At 54.5% G+C, this 25,923-nt stretch overlaps 1 protein-coding gene across 3 annotated transcripts in view; it reads left to right on the top strand.

The window, feature by feature from the left end:
* VSTM4 (V-set and transmembrane domain containing 4) overlaps positions 1-25,923 on the top strand; it is a 95,028-nt gene that overhangs the window by 25,781 nt on the left and 43,324 nt on the right. For all 3 annotated transcript variants that reach the window (XM_079793517.1, XM_079793518.1, XM_079793516.1), the window contains exons 3-5: positions 508-573; positions 8,248-8,355; positions 22,773-22,806. In XM_079793517.1, the coding sequence (XP_079649643.1) occupies positions 508-573; positions 8,248-8,355; positions 22,773-22,806 (208 nt within the window). The remainder of the gene's footprint in view (positions 1-507; positions 574-8,247; positions 8,356-22,772; positions 22,807-25,923) is intronic.

The raw sequence follows: 25,923 nt of genomic DNA, 5'->3' as shown, positions 1-25,923 counted from the left end.
TTTAATAGTGTAACTCAGCTCCGTTCCATGCCTGTCCAGAGCAGGCCCAGCGAAGTCAGCGGCTGAAAGCAGACAGGGCGACTCAACCCAACCCTAGGTCCTACTGCTCCGAGCGCGGGCGTCCTGCACAGAAGACGGGGCTCAGAGCACGGACCCCAGTCACTGCGTGACCTCGGGCTTCTCTGTCTTGAGATGCCAAATGGTGAAGTCAGTGCTGTGCTGGTTCTCGGAATCCCCATTGGGGAATCTATTTTCGAGAATACGGGGCAGTGAGGCTTCCACTGAAGTGCGTCCCAGCTTTGCCGTTTGTTGGCTTTTAAACAGACAGCATCACTCAGTGGTTACGCGTGCGTCCTGGCACCTCTCTGTGGCCCGTGCGTCGTGGCAGGTCACCGTGGTCTGCACAGGCGAAGGTGCAGGGGGCCGTCCGGCCTGGTTTCGGGGTTCGGGGCGGGCTGGGCCCGTAGCTGCTCCACTCACGCTGTGCTGTGTCCTTTTGTCTTGCAGTGATTCCCCTCAAAGCTGCTGAAGACGCATCCTTTGAGAAGACGGGGATGTGGGCATTTTTTGCAGGTAAAGCTTGCGTGCTGTTTTATTATACGATCTACCTCACCTTGAGGTGCTAGGAAAGGAGTAGACTAGGAAGAAAGGACCCTAACGTCTGAGATTTGCCACAATATCAAGTTGTTTTCTTGCCCTAAACTTACTCAAGGGTGGAGGGGAATTTCTGGTGGTGCCCAAGGGTTTAGAAAATGTAGAGGTGAACGCTCCAGTCTGCATAATTTGGGGCTTTGTTTGGCTCCAGAATTCCTACTCTCATGTGATATTATCTTCGAGTAACACAAAAATGGCCAATGCATCCACTGTGACTGGTTCTTCCTCAGATTCACAGGGAGTCCGGGGTTCCGGAAACAGCTGACATCTTAAGCAAGTGGTTTTCAACCCATTTGAATGGCAGGGGCCGTTAGAAGCACTGGTGCCTGCGCCCATTGGCAGAGGTTCTGACGCGTGGCAAGGGCTGGAGAGCCCAGATGCTTCCCGCACAGCCAGGCCTTCGAGCAGTGGCTCCCAGGCTGGCCTCACCCTCGCAGCATACAGACCAGCGGCTCCGGGGAGCCCTGACGGGTCCACTTTGGTGGGCACTGCGCTCGCTCTCAGGACCAGAAACTCGGTGGTTCTGAGGCAGCTCCCCCTGGAGCCTGGGAGCAGGACCTCAGCAGGAGGCAGCTTGGCCTCCCAGGGACGTTGGCCAACAGGTGGGTGTAGTTTTGGTTGCCACAGCTAGCATTTTGGTGTTACTGGCATCTCTTGGGTAGAGGCCAAGGATGCTGCCAAACAGCCTACAATGCACAGGCCGGCTTCCCGCAGCGAAGATTGTCCGGCCCCTAATGCCGCTCCTGCCAAGGCCGAGGAACCGGGCCTCGTAGGAAGGAGGGCCTCAGAGATGGTCACAGAGTGAGGACTTGGACCGTAAACGATGAGGGAATGTACCTGTCAGCTCCCAGGCAGGGCTCTGGTCAGCGCTAAACCGAGTACCGCTAAGAGGTGATGGGGACGTTGTGAGGGGTCACCTCCAGTGTGGGCAGGGCGTGGGGGGGTGAGAGTGACCTTGTCACAAGGATCCCGGGAGATTGTGCCTTGGGGCCTCACCATCCCCTTCAGGTCCCTCCTCAGGTGTGATAGGAGCAGAGCTTGCCCCAGGGGACAGCAGTGGGAGCTAGATAAAAGCAGTGGGTCAGGCCGGTGTTTCTCCCTCTCCCTCTCCCTCTCCCTCTCCCTCTCCCTCTCCCTCTCCCTCTCCCTCTCCCTCTCCCTCTCCCTCTCCCTCTCCCTCTCCCTCTCCCTCTCCCTCTCCCTCTCCCTCTCCCTCTCCCTCTTCCTCTCCCTCTCCCTCTCAAGTCGATAAAGACTTTTTTCCAAAAGCATTTTTCCTTTTGGGAAAATGCAACCATAATTATGAACCTTGTTTGCCAACCATAGGTGTCACTCAGGTAGGCCATTAGGGTTTGTTGTTGCCTTTCGAAGTCACAGACACTGTTTCTCTGGCCGCACTTCGCTCCAACAGTGGCTCTTTGTTTCCCCTGCTTTGCTTCTGCATGTTTTGTAGCGGCCTTTGTCTTTATTTATGACCTCTAGCCAAATAATCTCCAATTTCCTCCCTTGGCCTTTCCTTCAGTGAGTGTCTGTTCATTAGCAAACATGAAAGTGACTTGACTCCTAGCAGCAGGAAAAGCGGTCGACTTTCGCCCATGCTTCTATGGCCAGGACTGGGATGGGGGGAGGACTGGGAGGCCCCAAGGCAGGTCCCTGGCCGCGGACACAGAGGGAGCCCTCTCTACCACCAAGTGACAATCCCCGGGGGTCTGGGAGTAGTAACACAGACTCCACGCTCCCCCCTGAAACTCTGATGATTACATTTAGGAAGGATCAAAGAATGTGAGTGAATCAGGGCTCCCCATGTGTCCAGGACGGAGACGATGAGCTTGGGGGGATTGTAGCCTTTAGTCCCCACAGCTCCATCAGCATCTCTAAAACACTCTGTGGGTAATAACACTTGGCAGTTCGTGTGTGGCTACAGAGCGTCAGGGCACTCTCCGCTTAGCTCTACGCAGTGCAGGTAGCCCAGCGTGCCCTCTCTTCGCGGCTGGAAAAGCAGCCGTGGCCTTCCCACCCGAGGAATGCCGCAGGCGGCTGTTTCCATGGCACCCTTTCCCCGGGATTTCGGCATCCGTTCCTCTGGGCTCTGCTTTTCTAACCCCGGCGCGGCGTTGGCGAGGTCAGGGGTACAGTTGCGGTTCCCTGGCGCTGGATCCCAGGCCTTTGCCCTTCTGTCCCCGGATGGGAGAGCGACAGTGGGGCCTGCCGGCGGTCATCCATCCTCCCGGGCTCGGCGGGGCCCGGCTGTGCGCCCGCAGCACAGAAAGGCATTGTCAGGCCTCGCAGGAGATGCTGTTGCTCAGATTTCACAGGCTGGGTAAACAATGGCAGAGTGCACCGCTTCCTCCACAGAGCTGCCGCCTCCCAGGCCTTGGCGTTGGCTCTGGAAGTGGAGAGGACTGGCATCAAATTTCCAGATTCAGTAGTTCGGGAGAGTTGGGTTCCTTGACTGAGCTGAGGGGTGCTGGGCTCACCAGGTTTCAAAGCAGCTCTGCATACCCAGGTAGCCTTGGGGCTGCCCAGCAACAGGTGCTGTCTGCCATTCTGGGGGCCACTCTGCAGGCCTGCGTGGCCTGGCTTTCTGGGAGGGCGGGAGCGGACATGCAACCCTGTGCACCATTTCAGCCTCCCTACGGGGCGATCGTCTCCCCGGCTGCTCGCCCGCCATCTGTTTCAGGGAGGCCTGGCCGGGGCCGTGTCTGAGAGGTGCCTGGCAGTTGAGCCTAAAAATAGCATGGGTGCCTTTGGAAGTGCAAGGGCAGAAGACAATAGTGAAGATGAACTTGGGATGTGACATGGTTTCTGGAATTATCTGAATGTGCAGGTAAATGGGGTATCTTGAAAGCAAGTCCCAGGTTTAGTGAAGCCACAGACGTTTTGTTCAGTGTGGAGCTGAAGGCTGGGGTTCAGTCTGGACCAGCACTGTTTGGCCTGGCCTGCTCTAAAACCTCGGAGCGGCACCCGTAACCAGGGAGGTGTTTGCATCAGGGTTAACACCTGATGTGGGGCCGGCAGGCCAGCCTGAGCGCGCTGCCTGGGACCGAGCGGCCTGCCTGCCCGGGCCACAGCTTTCCTCCAGGGACCCAGGGACCCAGGGCTGGACCTTGGTTCACATAGTCTTTATGCAGCAAGAGGGAAGCGTGGAACAGAGGAAAACATGAGAACCTTGGGGTGATGGTTGCTGCCCAACCTGGGGAAGCTCAGTGTTTTGGCTTCTCTCCTCCTGCGAGGCCACACGTTTTAAGGAGCACACAGCTTCAAGGGCACACCGGAGCGCAGGCGGTCACGCTGGTGCCTGCTGGCCGGAGGGCCTGTGTGCTTGGCGGGTAGCGGAGCCTTCCAGGCTGGCCAGATGTTTTATGATCTGAGTCCGCGGCTGCCTGTGAGAGCCCCCGTTGCGCCATGTTGAGGAGGCCGTTATCTGAAACCCTAACATGGGCCTCTTGGAGCCCCTCGCCTCCTGCCATGGCCGAGTGGCCACAGATGTCTACAGCACGCTCTGGGGACACTGTGGTAGTGTCTCACCGTGGCCTTGTCCTTGTGTGGTTTCTGCAGTCCCAGAACCAAGGGCAGAGTTCAGATGCAGAGGTGGGCTGTGCATCATTGTGCCTGCTCCAGCGGCACACAGTAGGACAGCTTCTCCCCACCAAGAATGACACTGAGGCCACATTTTCCTTGCCTGTTGGTCCAGGGACCACCTCTCCAGAATCCCTATGAGGCCGATGTGTCCACCTGGCCCACATCTGTCTGCCTGGCACTGGGCCCACACTGTTCCCCATCCCTTTGTCCCAGGCTCGGCTCTGCAGCCTGTCCCGGCGAGTCTGCTCCATGGCACAGAATCCAGGACTGTGCCCTGGCCAGTGTGGCTCAGTTGGGCATACTAGAGGCAACCGATCAATGTTTCTCTCTCACATCAATGTCTTTCTCCCTCCCCATTCCCTCCCTCCCTCCCTCCCTCCCTCCTTCCCTCCCTCCCTCCCTCCCTCCCTCCCTTCCTTCCTTCCTTCCTTCCTCTCCCATTCTCTCTCTCTCTCTCTCTCTCTCTCTCTCTCTCTCTCTCTCTCTTTCTTCCTTTCTCTCTCTCCCTCCCTTCTTCCTTCTCTAAAACCCCGAGTGAGGATTAACAACCAAGAACCAGCCAGGACTGTGACATGACCGCGCACTCTGGCCCGCTGCATCCTGTCCAGCTTCCTGCCCGGGGCCTCTGCTCTGTCCCTCTGGGCCTCATCATTTTAAATGGAGGCCACGCCTCCCTCCTCACTGGCCGCTCCCGGTGCTCTGCCGTATTAACCACAGAGCCACCCATCGGAGACACAGGCCTGGCTATGGGAAGCTGCTTTAATTTTGGTCATAGGAGGGAGTTTTCTCTGTTCTGTCTCAAACTCCTCACATACCCCTGAACTTCTGACCCCGGTAACCTGCTCTGCGCCCCCATCCCCTGCATAGCGTCCCCGGGACCCGGGACTGGACGGCCCGAGTGGCTTCCTGTGCGGAAACCAGCGGGCGTTTTCCTGCGCACCTGGTGCTCTGCAGGAGTCCGTGGCCTCTGGAGCTCTCACCAGCCCTCTGCCCTGTGGGCCCCCCCGCCCACCCCGCTCCCCCTGGGAGACGCTGCCTGTGCCGGCTGCCCCTGCTTCCTGAGGTGTCCGCTGCGCTCCCTTCACCTGCCACCTTGCTGCTGCGTCTCCATGGTGGTGCCCAGGCTCTAGCTCCCGGGAGCAGGCCCCACTCACCCTAGAAAAGCCACTGAGCCTGCTCCTGCGGGCGCTCCCGGCTCCTGGCCGACTGGCACTGGGCTTCCCTGGGGCCAGCTGCCAGGCAGAGCCGAGAGGAAGCCGGGAGTCCGAGTCCAACCCGTTCTCCCGCCGTCTGTGGCATTGACCATGAGCCTCACCTGCCCCCCAGGCCACCCCAGCAGGAAGGCCTTACCTGACTACTCCTGGTCCGAAGGGCTTTCCAAGGCGAACTTCTGTCAACTAAGCCATTTTTCTTCCATGAACTTAATCTGAAGAACATAACGTAAGAGAGAGATGTATTACCATTTAAGCTTATAAATGTCCATCATAGAATCGTTTACTTTAAAGAACTGTCAGAAACACTTTTAGTAGCCAATAATAAGGTATCAAGTCACGTATGAGAAACTTTTATCACATTTTTAAAAGTTTAGAATTATTTTTTTAAAAATATGTTTTTATTGATTTTAGAGAGAAGGGAGGGGGGAGGGAGAGAGAGAGAGAAACATGGATGTGAGAGAGAAACATCAATTAGTTGCCTCCTGCATGCCTCCCAACTGGGGATGGAGCCCAGGCATGTGCCCCAACCTGGAATCAAACCGGTGACCTTTCCGTGTATGGGATGATGCTCAACCAACTGAGCCACTCTGGCTAGGCCAGAATCGTTTTTTTGAAGAGAGCTTAATGAGGAAATGAGAGTAAACAAAAAGCAAGGTATGAAGCGACGCGGTCTTAACTCGCACGTGTGCACATGTGCCTCATGAAGGGTCCGCATGTTAGCAGTGCTCCTCTCAGGCGAGGGAGACTGAGTGCTTTCTCTCTCTGTTTTCCTCTCTCTCTATATGTTTATTTCCTCTGCACATTTTTGCATTTTCTGTGTTTTGTCAAAGATGACTCAGAGCCGAGCTCCAGTCCCCTGGGAAGCTGCTCTCCCCCCGCTGGGCCCGCGCTCCTCCGCCTGGCCTTGTCCGGGGCACACAGCCCTCTCGTGGCGGGTGCCACGCAGCCTGTGCGCTCGAGGAGAGCGTCTGCATGCTCCTTGTCGTAGTCCGCGTGCTCAGGAGTGTGCTGAGCTTGGCCCATGGTGTCCGTCTGTCACTAGAGAAATTTAAGTCAGCCGAGAAACATTGCTGCTAAGTTTAAACGTTTCCCAAGTCCAGCCATCTGCAGCATTTTGCTGCAGAGAAGATTACAATAAAGCTTTTGGCTTCCTTTTCCCTTTCTGAGCATTTTGTCCGTCAGACTGGTGCTAACGTTGGTCATTGGACTTTAAGAAATGGACGCATTTTCATGTGGAAGTCCCACCCCCTAATGGGATGGTGTTAGGAGGTGGAACCTTGTGGAGATGAGGCCGTGGGAATGGAGTGCATTAGGCACCTTGTAAGAGGCGGACCCTGAGAGCCTGCCTGCTGCTCGATCCCCCGTGCGAGGACAAGAGAGGATGCTTCTCACCAGGAGGAGGGCTCTCCCCAGACACCAGAGCCGCCAGCACCTTGATCTTCTAGAAATAAATGTTTGTTGTTTAGCCCACTCAGTATATCTTGTTATAGTAGCCCAAACTGGCTGAGAAATGTATGAACATGGTTTAACTATTTAAACTTAACCTTTATTTTTGAGAAAATTGTAGATTAGCCTGTATTTCTAAGAAATAATACAGAGATAGATTCTTTGTATTGGTTTGTACTCTTTGCCTAATTTCTCCCCATGGTGACATTTGAAAAACTCTAGTACAGGATCGCAGCCAAGATGCTGACACGGATGCCGCCAAGAGGCGAACATTCCGTCACTACCAGGGTCCCTTATAGCCAAGCCCGTTTTCTTGACTCCCTCCGTACCTCTGGCAACCCTGTTCTCTATTTCTAGAGAGCTGTCATTTCAAGAATGGTATGCAAAGTAAACTTCATGCAAAATAAAATCTCACGTCCGTAACCTTTTGGGGTATATTTACGCAGTGCAGAACGCTGGAGGCTCCTCCCCGTTAGTGTGCTCAGTAGTCTGCTCCTCTTGCTGCCAGGCGTGCCCACACCCGGGAGCTCAGCTGCCCCCGTGCCCCGCAGCGCATCTGCACTGTCCTCAGCTTGGCTGTGGTCTGCAGAGCTGCTGTGGACAGACGTGCAGGTTTCTGGGTGAACTGCGGTCTCCATTTCTCGGTGATGCAGGCGGGAGCTAGCTGTGCCTTGTAAGAGACTGCGCCGTACCACGTCCCATCCTCACCAGCGGTGTCTGACCGGCCCGGCTCTGTCCTTGCCGCGTTGGGTGTTGCCGCTGCCTGTGTTGTAGCGGTGGTGCTGGGTGTGGGGTGGCTCACCGTGCTGTGCCTGCGCCTCTTCCCAATGGCTGTGAAGGTGAACATCTGCTGTGTGCTATTTTATTTTTACATGCTTATTTGCCGCCTGTACATTCTTTTTGGTTAACTGTCTCTGTACATTTCTGCCCATTTTCGAATAGGGTTGTTTATTTTTTACTGTTGAGTTTTGAGAGTTCTTTATATTCTAGATACTAGTTAGTCCTTTGCTCAGTTTGTGGTTTGCAAGCAGTTTCTCCCAGTCTGTGGCTCGTCTTTTCATCCTATTCATGTGGGTGTTTACAGAGCAAAACATGTTAACTTGCTTACATCAGATGTATTGACTTTTCCTTCTGTGGATGGCCCTTTTGGTGTCAAGCCTAAAAATCCTTTGCTTACTCCTAGATCCCAACGATTTTTCTCCTGCCTTTTTTCTAAACGTTTTCTAGTTTCTGTTTTACGTTTGGGTTTGTGGTTCATTTTGACTTGATTTGTGTCGAGTGCCTGAGGCCTGTTTGCTGGGTGCGTCCCCCCTGCCTCACGTCCCCTCGGTAACGCTGTGCTTCCTCGCAGACCTCTACGTGTGCGCCGTGCTCCTGTGCTGCGTGGGCATCCTCAGCGTGCTGCTCTTCACCCTCGCCATCGCCTGGCAGTCTGTGCTCAGCAAGAGGAAACCCAGAGGTAAGAGGGCCGTCCTGACTGGAACGGGAGCACAAGCCCAGCAGGCGCGGGAGGGCGCGGGGCTGAGCCACCTGGGCTGAAAAAGGCGCCGTGAGGCAGGAATTACTTCCCTGGGCCCGGACAGCCAGGCGAGTGCGCCGTGCCCCCCTTGCGCTCTGCTGAAACCAGCTGTGACCAGGGGGACATCCTCTACGCCCTCCTTTCCCTCAGATCCCCTCCGTCCTGGGCAAGGCCCTTACCTCCGTCGCTCTCCCAGAAGGGGCTGCGCATCAGGTGAGCCTGGGTTTGATTTGGGCTCTGCTGCTTTAGGCTGAGTTTCAGAAACTCCTTAACCATCTGAACTTCAGCGTCCTCATCCTGCAGTGAAATGGGGTCGGCACCACCTTCCTTAGCCTGGGTGTTGTAGGTTCATAATTTAAGCTCAGTGCCCGGTGCTGGGCTGGCAGGCGGGATGAGGAAGACCCTCCGCCTCCCCCCACCCAGCCTGCGTGTTCCCTCCCCTTGTTGGTGCCCCTGTTCCCCTGGGCTGTCCTCAGCCTCCTCCCACTTGGCCGTCTTCTTGGTGACTCCATCTCCCTCTGGGTGCTGCCTGCTCTCTGCCTGCAGCCCCTCCCTGAGCCGATGTCACATTTCCAGCAGCTCCTGTAGTCTCCTCTGACCCTCCTGCAGCCCCTGAAGAATTTCTGAAACAGATGGGGACGCTGAGCTCAGGGATGAGCCGGGTAAGGGCTGGGCTCGCACATTAGACCGCTTTGGTTCAAATGGCAATTCTTCACTTACCAGTTGATGACTCACCTGCCGTGCCTCACCTCCCCATCTAAGTAATGAACAACTAGTAGCATACCAGTCTCAGGATGGCTTCCGCATTCAGTTAAAAACAAACTAAAGCCCTTAGCACCCCAGCTCCTTGTAAGCATCCTGTGTTTGTGATGGCCCATAGCTGTAGTTATACTTAACTAGAGGCCCAGTGCATGAAATTCATGCATTGGGGGGGGGGTGTTCCCTCAGCCCAGCCTTCACCCTCTCCAACATCCCCCTTGGGGGATGTCCAACTGCCAGTTTAGGCCCGATCCCTAGGAGACTGGTATGCTACTGGTTGTTCATTACTTAGATGGGGAGGTGAGGTACGGTGCGTGAGTCATCAGCTGGTAAGTGAAGAATTGCCGTTTGAACCAAACCAGCAATCAGACATCCCTCTCACAATCTGGGACCACTGGCTCCTAACTGCTCACCTGCCTGCCTGCCTGATCGCCCCTAACTTACCCCCTGCTGGCCTGGTCATCCCCAACTGCCCCCTCTGATGGCCTGGTAGCCCCCAACTACCCCCCTGCCGGCCTGGTTGCTCCTAACTGCCGCCCCCACTGGCCTGGTCACCCCTTACTGCCCCCCACTGCCGGCCTGGTTGCCCCCAGCTGCGCCCCCCCCCCCCGCCAGCCTGGTTGCCCCTAACTGCCCCCCTGCCGGCCTGGTCACCCCTTACTGCCCCCCCGCCAGCCTGGTCACCCCTCACTGCCCCCCCCGCCGGCCTGGTCACCCCCAACTGCCCCCCCCCCACGCAGCCTGCTGCTCAGTTGTTTGGTCGCCCCTCACTAACCCCCCTGCAGGCCTGGTCACCCCACACAGCCTGCTGCTCAGTTGTTTGGTCGCCCCTCACTAACCCCCCTACAGGCCTGGTCACCCCACACAGCCTGCTGCTCAGTTGTTTGGTTGCCCCTCACTAACCCCTGTGCCAGTCTAGTCGCCCCATGCAGCCTGTTGGGTCGTTCGTTCGGTTGCAATGGTCACTTAGGCTTTTATTATTATAGATTACTGGTTGTCCAGGTCATGAAGATGAGAGGTGTTAGATTTGGAGATCATGGCTGAAGGGTGCACTCTAAGAGGGAGACTGAGCAGCGTTTCCCGAGGGACTCTCCTGAGAGGTGCAAGCAGGGCTGAGGGGTCCCGGAGGGAGGCAGGCACCGACCAGCGCCTGTGGGAACCCGTTTCCACCCCAGACCTTAGGGGCCAAGGGAGGAGAGGTTCCTGGAACTTGTAGTAACTGCGGCTGTGGGAGAAGGGTCATCAGCAGGAGCCTTAGAAGAGGGACTTGGGCCACGTGGGACCTGGAGGCAACGGGGTGGGGCCAGGAGCACCCCTCCTCTGCCTGCCCTCCCTGTTCCGCTCCTGCAGATGCCCTGGTCCCGCTAACCCGAATTCACAGGGCAGTGCCTGGCAGGCATCCTGGGGCTGGGCAGGTTGGAGGAGGGAGACAGGGTCCCCGTCAGAGTGCTGACACTCCCAACACACCGAGCACCTGCAGGGGGAGTGACGGCTGGAGCCAGAGCCTCCTCCCAGCTGGAGCCCTTCCCCAGGCACAGTGTGCCTGCACTGGCTCCGAGAACTTTCCTCATGGCATCTGCCCACCTCATCCGCAGGTCCCGAGCTCCCACCCGCTCTAACCCTGGGCCCTCCTGGGAGCTCGTGGCCTGTGGAGCACTGCCTGCCCTTCGGGAGCGCTGCCTGCCCTTGGGGAGCACTGCCTGCCCTTCGGGAGCGCTGCCTGCCCTTCGGGAGCACGGCCTGCCCTTCGGGAGCGCTGCCTGCCCTTCGGGAGCACGGCCTGCCCTTCGGGAGCGCTGCCTGCCCTTCGGGAGTACTCCCTGCTCTTGGGGAGCACAGTGTGCGAGGCAGGGCCGTGCATCTCCTTTGCTCTCCTGGCACTTGGCTCGTGGCAGCTGCTCAGCAAATGCAGGACAAGTGGGCCTGTTGTCCAGCTGCTGGGCTCCCGGCTGCGTGAGTTTGGAAGCCACAGAGGCAGCCCCAAGTCTGCTCTGCTCTAGGACACCTCCACCTGTGCTCAGGGTACGAGAGCGTTGGCTGGGCCCAGTGTCCAAAAGCCTACTGAGCTGTGGAGAGCTTTGCCTGGGCATCTGGGGCCAGACCCCGCCGCTCCTCCCAATTCCCAGGTAATCCTCACCACCAGTCCGTGCCCGATCGCTCCCATTGGACAGACAGCCTAGGAGTTTGGTCAAGTCTTGGAATAGGGAGTGCCCAAGCCTCAGCCCCGCCTGCTTCCCAGCCTCCCGTATTTCTATCAAAAATGCCTCAGCCATCTGGGCTCACCCGCCCAGGTGTTTTCCTTCAGCCTCCATGGCGGCTGGCGCTGAGGTCCTTCCCAAATAGCACTTCACAGCTCCTGCAGCTCCTCGGGGCTCTGCTTTGGTTTGGTGCCACTGCTGCCAGCAGGCTGGCGTCCTGTCACCCAGGCTGGCATCCTGTCACCCAGGCTGGCGTCCTGTCACCCAGGCTGGCATCCTGTCGCCCAGACTTGCATTAGGAGCCAGGCCCTAGGTCCCAGCCACATGGTGGGATCATAGATGGGACTGTGCTTGGGCCCCTGTGAGTCCCCACCCAGGCCCTAGGTCCCAGTCACATGGTGGGATCATAGACAGGACCTTGTCCGGGACCCTGTGAGCCCCGCCCAGGCCCCTCAGAGCAGCATGGCCCCAGCCCTCAGGAGCAGGCTGTCCGCCGGGGCACCTGCTCAAATGCAGGTCCCAACTCAGAGCCTCTGGGCAGGCCCGAGAGTCTGCATTTCTAACGAGTCCCAGGTGGCACCACCGCTGCTGGCAGGAGGCCACTTGCAGCAGCAAGAACTCAGAGTCAGCTCTTCTCACCTCTTCGCCGCCTAGCTCCCCTTTGCAGCAATGTATTGAGATAATCCCATTACTGTTTTGAAGTGAAATTCATAGACAAAATATGCTACCTGTAGCCACAAAAATCAATTTGATGCTCTAATATCATATAAAGGAGAAATAAATGGAACGTAATTTATAGCACAATAAAACAGACTTTAGTATTGCACCTCTTCCTTTGAATGTTTGAATTTTAGAGAAGGCAATATTTCTTTATGAAATCATTTTACATATACATATTTACATATATTATGTTTACATGTAGTATATACATACTTGAAATATGTTGAGTGTCTATACAGTCATGTGCTGCATCATGATGTTTTGGTCAATGACAGACCACATATATGATGATGCTCCCATCCTATCTAATAAAGAGGGAATACGCTAATTGACCATCACTCCATCACAAAGATGGCTGCACCCACAGCTGAGGCCAAGTTCCCATAAGGAGCCTTAACGAGCAATCAGCAAGGACCTGAGGCTACGCCCTCCCCCACCCCCATGGGGCTTGACAGGGGACCTCAGGCCGCGCCTCCCACCAGGTGGGGCTTGACAGGGGACCCCAAGGTGTGCTTCCCATGCTGGTGCTGGGCTAGGGGACCTCAGGCTGCTCCCCCCGCCCCAGCGCCAGGCCAGGGGACTCAGGCTGCGCCCCCCACCAGGTGGGGCTTGACAGGGGACCTCAGGCCATGCCCCCCACCCAAGCACTGGGCCAGGGGACCTGAGGCTGCGCCCCCCTGCCTGGCTGGGCTTGACAGGGGACCTCAGGCCATGCCCCCCACCCAATGGGGCTTGACAGGGGACCTCAGGCCATGCCCCCCACCCAATGGGGCTTGACAGGGGACCTCAGGCCATGCCCCCCACCCAGCGGTGCTTGACAGGGGACCTCAGGCCATGCCCCCCACCCAGCGGGGCTTGACAGGGGACCTCAGGCCATGCCCCCCACCCAGCGGTGCTTGACAGGGGACCTCAGGCCATGCCCCCCACCCAGCGGGGCTTGACAGGGGATCTCAGGCCATGTCCCCCACCTGGCGGGGCTTGATGGAGGACCTCAAGGCATGCCTCCTGCTCCGGTCTGGGCTGGGGGATCTCAGGCCATGCCCCCAACCCTGGCGCCGGGCTAGGGAACCTGAGGTTACAACCCCTGCCCACGGGGCTTGACAAGGGTGCGACTGGCTGGGTCTGGATCTAGCCCAATGCAGAGGAGGTGGCCGGGTCTGGGTCTCATGTGATTTTGAGGTGCATGTGGGTGGGCGAGGACTTGACTCTGGGTCCCGTGGTGAGCCCCAGACTCTGACAGAAGGAAGGTTTTCATATACATTTTACTAATTTTATTTCATCTCTGACACTTCTATTATAGAGAAAGGGCAAATAGCAATATTAAATCATTTCCTCTAATTAATCCCCTTTTAATGTGCACGTATTTTGTGCACCAGGTCACTAGTGAGATTATAATGGGAAAAATTCTTTTCACCTAGTGACATCATAACTGTTGTGATGTTGTAGTGCAACACTTTACCCCCGTGTCTGTGGTGATGCTGGCGTAACAAACCCACTGTGCTCCAGTCGTGGGGAAGCACAGCACATATGCAGTACATACACTTGATAATGAAGTACGTGACTGTGCTAGTGGTTTACACATTCACTGTACTCCACCTACCACCATTACTTTAGAGTGCATGCCTGCTTACCAAGGCTGCTATGAAACAGTGTGGTGTCACGCGGGCAGCAGCTCGTCCATCTCATGTTTAACGCAGCTTCTGATCGCATCATTGTCTCTCGTGCTTGTGGTGCTGTATAAATGCAGTGTAGCCTAAGGCCACAGGGCTTGTGCAGGCTCCAGCAGTGGGCGGTCATGACCTGGCCTTGACACTCACCCTCACTCGCTGACTCACGCAGAGCAGCCCCCAGGCCTGCCAGCTCCGTTTATGGTGAGTGCCCTACACAGGTGTTCCACTTTATCTTGTATACCATATTCTACTGTGCCTTCCCCATGTTCAGATACACAAGCATTTACTGCTGTGTTACAGTTGCCTATGGAATTCAGTATAGTAACATGCTGTCCCGGTTTGTAGCCCAGGAGCCATAGGCTATAGCCTCGGTGTGGAGTAGGCTGGACCATCTAGGCTTGTGCAAGTGCACTCTATGATGTTCGCACAAGGATGAAATTGCCTAATGACACATTTCTTAGAATACAACCCTGTTGTTAAGCAACACATGACTATATATTACATTTATATTACTTTATATCTACAGATATTGTATTTTCTTATACTTATACTAGAGGCCCGGTGCATGAAAATTCATCCACTGGAGGGGGGGTCCCTCAGCCCGGTCTGACCCCTCTCACAGTCTGGGAGCCCTCAGGGGTGGGAGGCAACCCGGTGGTCAGGGGAAGGCGATGCCCCATCACACCTCTCCTGCTGCCACTGCTGGCAGCACAAGCCTCGGCCGGCCCTGGTTACCTGAGCCTTGGGCGGCCCTAGGCGGCTGGGGGGCTGAGGGGACTGGGGGACTCCAGAGTCAGGTGCGTGGAGCAACCAGGCCCACCTGGTGGCAGGCCCAGCAGGGCTGAGGAAACTGGACGCCACCATCTTGTGGTTGTGGGCGCCACCATCTTTGAGGGTGGGGCAGTCAATTAGCATATTCCCTTCTTATTGGCTGTGGGCGCTGCCATCTTTGCAATGGCGTGAAGATCAATTAGCATATTCCCTCCTTATTAGATAGGATATATTTATATATATATTTGAAACAATGGCTAAATAAGTATATATATTCAAAGACTCAATATGCATGTGACAGGGACAAGTGTGGACTGACACAGGTGTGCCTTAAAGTGCGGGAGTGGCACTGCTCATAATGATGAGATTCTAAAATCCCAACTGTTGCTAAAGTTTCAAATAAAATGCATTCTCTTTGCCTGATTTTAGCATTCCTTAAACATTCACCATATTTAAATGAGGCAAACACATACCCGTGTTTATGTGTGAATGGATCCAGGTCCCAGGCTCTGATGATCAGCTGTTTTCTCTGCATGGATGTCGGGAGAGCCACCCGGAGTCCTGAGGACTGTTGTGTATTGCTGTGTGTCCAGCAGGCCTGCTCTCTGCCACCTAGTGGCCGGGCACTGTCCTCGGTCAGGGTGACAGTCAGACCGGTCCAAAGAGCTCCAGTTGCCCTCAGGGGCGGGACCGCTCCCTTGGGCTTGGAGCAGCCTTTGCCCAGGTCTCGGGCTCTGTCCCTTGAGTTGGAGGAAGCTCGTCCTCCAGGAGCCCTGGGACAGGCCCTGTGGAGGTCTGCTCTCGTCCTAATTCTTTGTCTGCCATGTAAGTCGTTTTGTTAGGTCCCTCTCACATCTGAGAAGAAGGGCATGCAGAGGCAGGTGAACTGTCCAGACATTGCACAGAACCCCAAACCGACCCCTTCCAGCTCCGCACCTCGACGGGACCTCCACAGAAGCTGCCCCAGAGCCCCGTCGCCACTGCGGCGGCTTCGGGAGGGCGCAGTCACCTTGGGCTGCCCAAGAAGGCAGCCCTGGCTCAGACTCCGTGGCGTTTCAGCAGCAAGTTGGTGGGTAGGTTTGCAGTGAGGGGCCTAGAGCCTCCATTGAGCATTATAGGGCCCTTCGAGACCCATTTTCTCCATGAAATTTAAAAACATAAATGATCTGAATGGGTGGAGGGGACCTGATAAGTATGACCTTGTTTTTGTTGGTTCTGAAGATGCTGACAGACCACATGTATGATGATGGTCTTGTCATTGAGTGAGCTCTTCTCTGAGCACATACAGTACTAATCCCCGGCATCTCTGCTGAGTAACAGACCGTCCCAAACACGGTGGCTTTGATGTTTACTTCCTCGAGATTCTGCAGTCGGGCTGGGCTTAGCGAGGCAGTTCTGCTGGGTCACCTGGGGTTCCCGCGTGGCCTCCGTCATCTGGAGCTGACTGGGACTGGCGGTCCAGGAGAGTGCCGCTCGCAGGCCTGGGTCCCACCTCTGACACGGATGGGGCAGCAGGGCCCGTGCCATTGCCCCTCCCACCCTCCACCGCTCTCTGTTCTGTCTCTCTCCCTCCCCACCCCCCTCTCATCTCACGAGCAGGTGGGGTGGCCAGGCCACCCTACTTGGTGACTCTGGGCTTCGAGTGCATGCCTAGACCAGACCCTGGCACGGTGGTCACTCTGCCACATTCTGTTGGGTAAAGCACATCCTGAGGGCGTCCCAGACTTGGGAAGGGAGGTGACTCCACCTCTTTGTGGGAAGAGTGGCAAAGAATGTGTGGTCATCGTAAACCACCACACAAGGAAAACTGGACTGCTGTCTGCCCCCCCACCCCCGGAAGACCCAGGGGAGCAAGGGGAGTGCCCAGCTCGGGGGTGAGTCGGGATGCACTCCAGGTGCTGGGCTCTGAGACGGGAGGTGCTCAGGGAGCACTGCACCGGTTGTGCCCAGGCCCGGAGGGAAAGGAGTGGGGAGGGCGTGGCGCCATTCCAAAGCAGCAGCTTCCAGCAGCTCCCAGAGGACGGGCAGGGGCGGGCACCTCTCTTGGGTTGGGCCGCACCGGAGGCTGCTGCCTGTATTGGTTAGCAGCGGATGGTCCTGGCTCTCAGTGGGCAGTCATGCATCTGTGGGCCAAACCACGTGTCCCAATAAAACCCAGCAGCACCCTATAACTCAAATGTAGCACCTTCTTCCACGTGATGCATCATGACAAATGTGCATCATCCTGATGAGAACCATTAATATGCAGAAGTGCTTAGAGCAGTGCTTGGCGTGTGGAGGCCCAGGCCCCCGCTGTAGTGATGGAGTCGGAGTTTTCCATGCAAGGGCAGGTGCGGGCCTTCTCCATGCTGGCCACCAGGACGCCACCACAGCGCTTGCAGCTTTCCGGGCTGCTCAGGTGCGCGTGGAAAGCAGAGTGAGCCCAGCCCCTGCTCCCTTGTCCTCAGCGTTGTCTGTCTGAAAAAGGACATCTGAGTCGCTGTCCCCTCCCCTGCTGCCATGGCCTGTGGGACCCTGAGGTAAGCAAAGCCACCCTGGAAGCCACGTACGGGGGCCAGCTCCCTTCTCCTCGGCCTCCCTGCTGCTCCACCCTTAGCCCCGGCCCTGCTTGCCTTATTTTCCGGGGGCGCTCACTGCTCCCGGGAGCTGGAGCTCATGCACCCTTTGTTACTGGCCAAGCACTAAGATGCTCCCTCCTCCCCCCAAGCTGCAACTTCCGCCCGTCCCTGCTCCTTGTTAGCGCCGGGGCCTGGAACTCCGAGTCACCGCGGAGAACACCAGCCTGGCGGCCCGTAGTCCCTCAGGCACGCTGGCTCCCAAGGCCTGTGCTTCTTGGGAACTGCGCCCGGCCCACTGCGTTGGACTGGCCCCAGCCATCTGCCCACCTCCTCTACCTGAGCTTTTGGGATGACAGGTTGGAGGCCCACCAGAACCACAGAGGAAGCAGCCTCAGCCCCTTGTCCCCAAGGTCCCTCCTCACGGGGACTGGGTCGCTGGTGCCGGCTGGGCCCCTGCCCACCTGCCCCAGCTGCCCCGTGTGGCCATGGGGTCCAAGGGCCCGGGGCCCGTTCTCTGGGCTACAGGAAAGGGGCCGAGCTGTGTCCCCCTGCCAGGCGGCACGGGGTGGCTGTGCACGAGGAGGAGCAGGGGCGACCCTGGGCCTGGGGAGGACGGAGGGCTCAGCAGCCTGGTGTGGAGACACCGAGCACCCGAGCACGAGTCCTCCCGTGGCTTCCGAGAAGGCTTGCTGGCTCCAGGCGCTGGCGCTGCTGCCGTCCCTCCCGTGGGGGCTCGTGGCCTCCGGGAGCCGAGGAAGGACAGCGCGGGGCCTCAGCCTGACTCACTCCCTCTGTCGGAGGGGAGGAGAGTCCTCTCCCCTCACAGAGCTGTCGGGGACACATTTCCCGTGAGGTGGCCGGCCCGCCTGTGGGCAGCTCCAGGGAGCGCCTTCTTCCTGGGCTGTTCACCTCCAGGTCGCCTCGCCCCCCGGGGTCCTGAGGACTGCGGGGCCCGCCTCCCCCACGGCCAGGGCCGACGACACGTCCCCAGTGAGCCCTGCATGTAACGGGACGTTTTTAGCCGTCACATTTAAAAGGGTATCGAGGAACAGGGGGGATGAATTTAATTTATTTTATTTTTAACATTTTGTGTCCAAAATGCCACTTCAGTGAGTGACAACATGAAGGTCCCGAGTGACAAGGCTGAGAGTCAGTGTGGCCGCACACATCAGCACGTATTGTGTGGACCAGTCCCGTTTCCAGGGCCTGGCCGCCTCCTGGGTCTCACGACCCCAGAGAGACACCCCCATGCGCTGGTGCTCCTCACTGTGGGGCCGCAGCCCGATGGGCTCCTGGTACCGTGAACCAGAGGCAAAAGCTTACTCCTCCTCAGCTTTCCACTTGGGGACCCAGCGAGCTGGCTGACTGGCCTGGCCACTGTGCTGCCTGGAGGCGTTCCCGAGACAGGCTGCCTCCCGGAGGGAAGGGACTGGGCTCCTGCGCCTGGCACAGGAGGAGCCCACCGCTGGGCAAAGGGAAGGGCTGGCAGGGAGGGGCGTCCCGGCCGCGGGGCTCCTGCCTGTGCTGACGCCGGGGCCTGTGCAGGCTGCCAGGTGCTCCCACGAGTGCAGGGTCACCCACAGTCTCATCTAGGGGTCACTGCAGGGCCTGGGGGTCTGCAGAGGATGCAGCGGGTTGGAGGGAATGATATGGGAAGGTCAGCCACCATGGGAGGCCCCAACATGGCTACAAGGTCTGATAGGATGGGGTGGGCACGACTGCCGTCACCCCAAATCATCCCCTGGGGGTGGTGAGGTCCGGGACAGGCCCCGGTGGGGATGAAAAAGCCTTCAAGCCTGGACTTGTCATTGGGAGGTGTGGCCACAGCAGAGAAAGGGAGGCCCAGGCCTGGTGCTCACAGCCGCTCCCTGTCGGGGAGGTGAGAACGGCCCTTCCTTAGAGCCCTTCCTCAAAGTCTGAGATCGCACTTAATGGACGGCACCTGCACCTTCGTTTCCGTGCGGAGCGGAGGCCTTGCCGGGCGCCGGGCCTCGGAGTCCAGTGTGCGAGGTCACGGTGAGCGCCGCTCCGGGATCTCCCCTAATGCGGGTCTCAGCCGGGTCTCACTCCCCCTCCCCAGGGGCTTCCCAGGACCACCTCCCACAGAGATGTTTGCACTGGAATCTGCCTGCAGGCTCTGCTTCTGGGGAGCCCAAGCTCAGGCGGCTACCCAGGGGTGCAGCCAGCACAGAGTATGCTCTGCCACCTAGGGCCAGGTGGGCGAGGTCTAGTTCTCAGAAGCCTGAGGTCCCGCCTTTGGGTTCCGGATCACATTTGGCCCTGGGGCAGTTTTTTCGTTAAAGGGACACAGGCCCCCATTCACCTGGTTGCAGCCTCATAAGCAAGTGCGGGGGAGGTGCGGGGCTCACGGAGCCCCTCTGCCGCCCCTGCTCCCTGGCTTCCTGGGCTCCAGGCTGCTCACCTCGCTGCCCTGCCGCTGGAGTGGACTCCCCGAGACACAGCCCAGCCAGTGCGCCCCCGTTCCCTAGGGCCCAGTCCTGGCCCTCACTCTCCGGCTGTGGCCAATGGCAGCGTTTACCCTGTGACTCAGTTTCTTCACCTGCAGGAGCCCTGCCACCCGCTGCCCAGACTCTGAGAACAGCGCGGAGGAGTTACCAGAGGCTCTGCCCCCGCTGCTGGTGCTCAGGCTGCCGGTGCAAAGCTTTGGGCGGCCACCTGCCCTCTCCCTGTGGTCTGGCCTCTGTGCACCTGTCTTCCCTCCTCTCTTCTTATAGGGACACCGGTTTTGGTGGATTGGGGCCCATCCTCATGACCTCATTTTAACTTAATCACATTTTTAAAGGCCCTCGTAGTTCTGAGGTACGAATTATGCAAGCGCATAGCTCAGCCCCTAACGCTAGGTGTGCGACCTTGGGCAAGGTCGTTAACCTCTCTGGGCCTCGGTCCTGCTGTCACACAGATGTGATGACAACGTCACTGTGAAGATGAGAGTACAGAGTGTGGTCTCAAACACTTCTGCGCACATCATTCCCAAATCATTCCAAAGCTATGCACCCTTGAATGTGTTTTGTTGACAAATATAAACTGTTGCAAAGGTTGTAATTCCCACAGCATCACAAATATTGACATTTAAAATGAAATGGTTAAATCTCTCTTTTACATCTACATGCCATGAATTTAGTAACTACCTCTGCTGACTTAAAAAGGCTCCGTAAATAAGTTTTAGCTTTCAGGAATTTTATGTGTGTTCCCCCACCCCCCGCCACCCCCCCCCCCACTGCCCTGCAAGCTTTTATTTTCAATCACTTACCCAACAAAACTTTATCCTGCTTTTTAGTATATTATTGTTTTGAAAATCCTTTATTGATTTCCATATTATACTTCTGTAAAATAATATGTATAAAAATTAAAATTAAAAGTTTCATTTCCTTATTCCATAAGTCTCTAGGTTTTAATTTTTTTCTGGGTTAAGTTATCAATATTGCACAATTAGTAATATTTGGAAAATGACTGTAAAATTAATCAAAACCACATAAATACAAAATTTAGATAAATAATTAATAATCACAAGAAGTAAAACTTTATTAGAAATGGATTTTATTGAAATGGATTTTTACTTTACTTCACATGCCCTTGTATAAATTTGGTTAGTGATAGACTTTAGCATCAATTTTATTCCTGTTTTTAATAGCTGTAAGCTCTGAAATGCCTCGCTCAATATGAACAGAGGCCGAGATGGACCAAGTTTTCTGATGCCACTCAATACTCTAAACTGCTTCCCAGTTATAAGTCAAAGTCATATAATAATTTATCATCGAAAATGACTTAATACTCCACCAGCTGACAACTGGCTTAGGTCATCATTCAGTCCTTGTTGAAAGCAAAATATTGGAAACCTGCCCCCGTGAAAGGTTTAGTGGCCCCGTCATTCGTCATTCACCTTCTCAACACTGGCATCGATATTTCAAATCATCTCTTGTTTGGTGCCCACTGGTCTTTGCCCCCAGGACAGGCCTTCATAGTACAAGTCAGGGAGGGTGAGGGTGGCCTAGACTTTCTGAAGTAGAAAGGGTGATGTGACAGGGAGGGAGGAAATGAATACAGTCTGATCTCAGGTGTGTTTCAGGAGGAAGAATTCTTAGGAAAGAATATCATGGAAGGTGAGAATCTAGAAATAGATTTCCCTAAAACCGTCCTTCCTAAGATGTCTAGGGCATGCAAACCCCAGGGTATGCAAGTCACTGATCTACATAATAAGCTTGGAATAGTGCCAGGAGTTTATGTTGTGTCCCTTAAATGCTAACTATGACTTTATTATTTCTGTATCTATCAACTATCCAGTACGTAGTACTGGACTGGAATACAGTAACTGGAATGCAGAGAGAGTCTAGATATGACAGAGGCCTGGGCCAGATAAACCTAAAAGAACCCCTCTAAAGCTGGTCCCATCATCTTGGTCTGGAACCTGAATTGGTCACCTGCTTGACAGATACTCCAAATGTGCAGGTTCAAACAGCCTTTTATTTGCTCGCAATACTGCAGGCCAGCAATTTTAAAGGCCCTACCTTCAAATATAGTCTCCTTCTGAGGTACGAATTATGTGGGTTTCAGCTTTACTTCTATTTGAGGTGAACCCAACTGTGACACTTATTTGGGCTGGGGCTCAGCTGAGCACCCTGGTATCAGCAGCTGCAGTCCAGTGGCCCATCAGCTGGGCCTGCTTTGGGGCCTCAGCTGAGATGACTGGTATCTGTTCCATGTGGTATCATCTTCTAGTGGGCTAGCTAGGCTTCTTCATGTGGAAGCAGACGAATTTCTTAGAAGGATCGGGGAGGGAGGGAGGGAGGACAAAGAGGAGGAGGACAGAAGGGGAGGGGAGGAGGGGAAGGGGGGAGGAGAAGAGGAGGGGAAAGAGCGGGAGAGCGAGTGAGCATGCATGCACAAACCTCAGAGCACAGGGTCTTTTAGGTCTCTGCTTGGCTACTGTTTCACTGGCCAAAGCATGCCTTGTGGCCAAGCCCAGAGTCCATGTGAGAGGGTGTTACCCGTGAGTGTGGATAGATACAGGGAGGTGTGATCATGGGGCCATTGGTGCTACCACACAACCCCAGGGCCTGTGGCTGCCTCAGCTTTACTTCTATTTGATGTGAACCCAACTGCGAGCTTAGATTGGACACTTGTTAGGATAACTGCCTAGGCGTTCTTATTTTTCCTCTACAACCAGAATCTTGTTTTTCTCAAGGAGACCTACTTCGGAGGATATCTTGCTCTAAGACTCTTTCCAAGGGTATGCTGTTGTCCTGGAAAAGCACTGATCGGAGAATAGAAACCCACTTTATGGAGAGGAGAGTCTAAATGGAAACAGGTGGCCCCGAAAAGGCCTTTCATCATTAAGGCAGAGCTTAGAAATTGGGTGGTGCTGTTACTCCTGGAACCTTCAGGTTAGAACCCGACTCAACCAGCAAAAGAACTGAATGTTTTGGGTTGTGTAATCAGGGAGTCTGGAGTGTATGGCTTCCTATCTGGCTTGATCCAGGTGTGGAACAGTATCAAGTCACTGGTGTCACGCTCTGGCTCCGCTGTACTCATCCGAAGAGAAGTGTGAAAGCCTGAGAGGTGGCCTGAACCCACACCTGGGCACATACCTCCCCTAATTCCTGGAGTATATATGTCTAAAGTAGCATTTATTTACCATCTTTTATTTATTATTCCTTTCACAGTGAGAAAATATTTGGTGAAATGCCCTCAGAACAGGTAAGAATATTTTTGCTTTTACTTTCTTTAGATATTACCAAGAAACTGGTTACATTTGTATCTTTACTTAAAGGTCTTCATATTAGTCCACAAATTGGCCTAAAAATGTGTGTCCCACATGCATTTGCATATTTCCAGACTCCATGCTCTGTTGTCACCCCCAGAGGATCCAGAAAACAGGTGGTTTCATGCTGCCCAGCACCTGCTCTGGAGGACGGTCCCTCATTTAGAAAGGGGCTGGAAACTAGACTGAACCACTTTGATGCCTTCTGACCATAATCACTCCTAATCTTTTCCCAACAATGCTTGCTTGTTCTATGCCCCACTCTGTAGAACACAGCCATCCTATATAATAAAAGGGTAATATGTAAATTGATCCTAACAGCAGAATGACCAGAACAACTGCTGGACCAGTCACTATGAGGCGCATTGACCACCTCTTGGTTCCTTTCCCTGCCCAGCAGGCTCTGATCGCCTGATGGCCACCTGCGGCCGGGGTGGGGCCATCGAGCGGGTGGGAACAGCCAACCCCTCGGTCCCTTCCCCCCCCCCCCCCCGCCATCAGGCACCGATCACCCGATGGCGAACGGGGAACTGGGTGTGGGTGATGACGGGGGACGGGGCCGGCTGCGGGCACCTGGGGAAGATGGCACTGATTGCAGGTCAGGCCTAGGGACTATACCAGAGCACGAATTTCATGTGCAGGGCCTCTAGTTAGTAAGACATGTGCTAAAATGCTAGCTTTAGCTGGCCGGACAAACCTCATAGGTAACATAATAGTAATAGTAAATATTGCAAACTCATAGTGTTTAAAAATGTGAGACTTTTGATCCAGGCAAAATGGCATAGGTCAATTTGTCCCTGTTCTGCCCTGCTAAGCATAAACATAAACCTTGAAAATAATATGAGACACCAAAGGAGGACTCTGAAAGTTGGTTAAAGGAAAATTATGAAAACCAAAGACAAAGGAAAAAAATCTCAAAAGCAATCAGAGAGAAATAATGTATTACCTATTAGAGGAACACAAATTTGAATGATAGCATATTTTTCATCTGAATTCATAGAGGACAGAAAGAAATGGATCCACTTATTTCAAAAAAAAAATTTTTTTTTAAGTACTGTTAACCACAAATTTGATATCCAGCAAAATTATCCTTTAGGAAAAAGGGGAAATAAGAGCATTTTCAGATTAAGGGAAACTAAAGAAATCTGTCACTATCAGGCTTACTTTTAAAGAAATTCTTGAAATAAAAGAGAAAATCTTGGTGCATTAGAAAGGAAAAAGGAATAATGGAACATAAATATGGGTAGTTAAGTAGACTATTTTTTCCTCATAAGTTTTAAAAATAATATTTGATGATTAAAACAAAAATTATAAAGCCATCTGATACTCAAGAAGAGCATTATGATATTTAAAAGTGGGAAAGGTCAAGTGACCTAAATAGAAGTAAGGTTTCCACACTTCACTGAAAGTGATAGAACATTGGTATAAGGAGACTTCAATATCCCACTCCTTCAAGATAAGTCTGAAAGAGTACATCAGAGTAGCTGTCCCTAGTCCTGAAGTGATCCCCATTGAACCCTGAGATAAAGAAAGCCATCCCAGAAGCCAGCACCAGAGGGCGAGCCTCCTTCTCTTGCAACTTTCCTGCTGCTCTGTCCTCATCCCTGGCCTTGCATTGCCTTTTCCCTAGGATGCTCATTGTTCCCAGGAGCTGGAGTTAATAACACCCATGTGTTGCATGGTCACAGTTGGGGCAAGCATGTTTCTGCAGTAAATGGAGAGTATCCCAAAGATGAAAGTAGATATACCATGCAAACAGTAATAATAAGAGAGGTTATAGCTAAATTAATTTAAGATAATAGATAATTTAAGAATAAATATTACAAGAGACAAAGTTTCATAATTATAATGGGTCTAAACATAAGGAAGATATAGTCATTATAAATCTACTAGTGTCCCGGTGCATGAAATTCGTACACATTAAAAGGGGATTAATTAGCCGAAACCGGTTTGGCTCAGTGGATAGAGCGTCGGCCTGCGGACTCAAGGGTCCCAGGTTCGATTCCGGTCAAGGGCATGTACCTTGGTTGCGGGCACATCCCCAGTAGGGGGTGTGCAAGAGGCAGCTGATCGATGTTTCTCTCTCATCAATGTTTCTAACTCTCTATCCCTCTCTCTTCCTCTCTGTAAAAAATCAATAAAATATATTTAAAAAAAATAAAATAAAAAATAAAAATAAATAAAAGGGGATTAATTAGAGGTAATATTTTAATATTGCTATTTGCCCTTTCTCTATAATAGAAGTGTCAGAGATGAAAGAAAATTAGTAAAATATATATGAAAATCTTCCTTCTGTCAGAGTCTGGGGCGCACCGTGGGACCCAGAGTTAAGTCCCTGCCTACCCGCGGTGCCTCAAAATCACGTGAGACCCAGACCCAGCTAGCCCCACCCCCATTGGGCGAGATCCAGACCTGGCTGGCCCCACCCTTGTCAAGCCCCGCCAGGCAAGGTGCACAGCCCTAGGGCCCCTGTCAAGCCCCACAGGGTGAGGGGCGCAGCCTCAGGTCCCCCATCAAGTCCTGCCGGTTGGGGAGAGCAGCCTCAGGGCCCTTGTCAAACCCCACCTGGTGGGAGGGCACAGCCTCAGGTCCCCTGTCCCAGGGCAGGGGAAAGAACCTGAGGTCCCCCATCAAGCCCTACCGGGCAGAGGATGTGGCCTGAGGTCCCCTGGCCTGGTGCTGGGGCGGGGGGCACGGCCTGAGGTCCCCTGTCAAGCCCCTCCAGGGCAGGGGGCGCAGCCTCAGGTCCCTGCTGATTGCTCATTAAGGCTCATTACGGGAACTCGGCCTCTGCTGTGGGTGCAACAATCTTGTGTTATGGAAACCCTGCCTCTGCTGTGGGCGCAACAATCTTGTGTTATGGAAACCCTGCCTCTGCTGTGGGCGCAACAATCTTGTGTTATGGAAACCCTGCCTCTGCTGTGGGCACAGCAATCTGTGTTATGGAAACCCTGCCTCCATTGTGGTCATCACCATCTTTATGATGGCGTGACAGTCAATTTGCATATTTCATCTTTATTAGATAGGATATGGACCTAAAAAAGAGCCTCAGA

Source organism: Cnephaeus nilssonii (assembly GCF_951640355.1).
Source record: "Cnephaeus nilssonii genome assembly, chromosome: 16".
NCBI lineage: Eukaryota > Metazoa > Chordata > Mammalia > Chiroptera > Vespertilionidae > Cnephaeus > Cnephaeus nilssonii.
The sequence above is the reverse complement of the archived record's forward strand: the minus strand, read 5'-3'. Positions and strand labels throughout refer to the sequence as shown.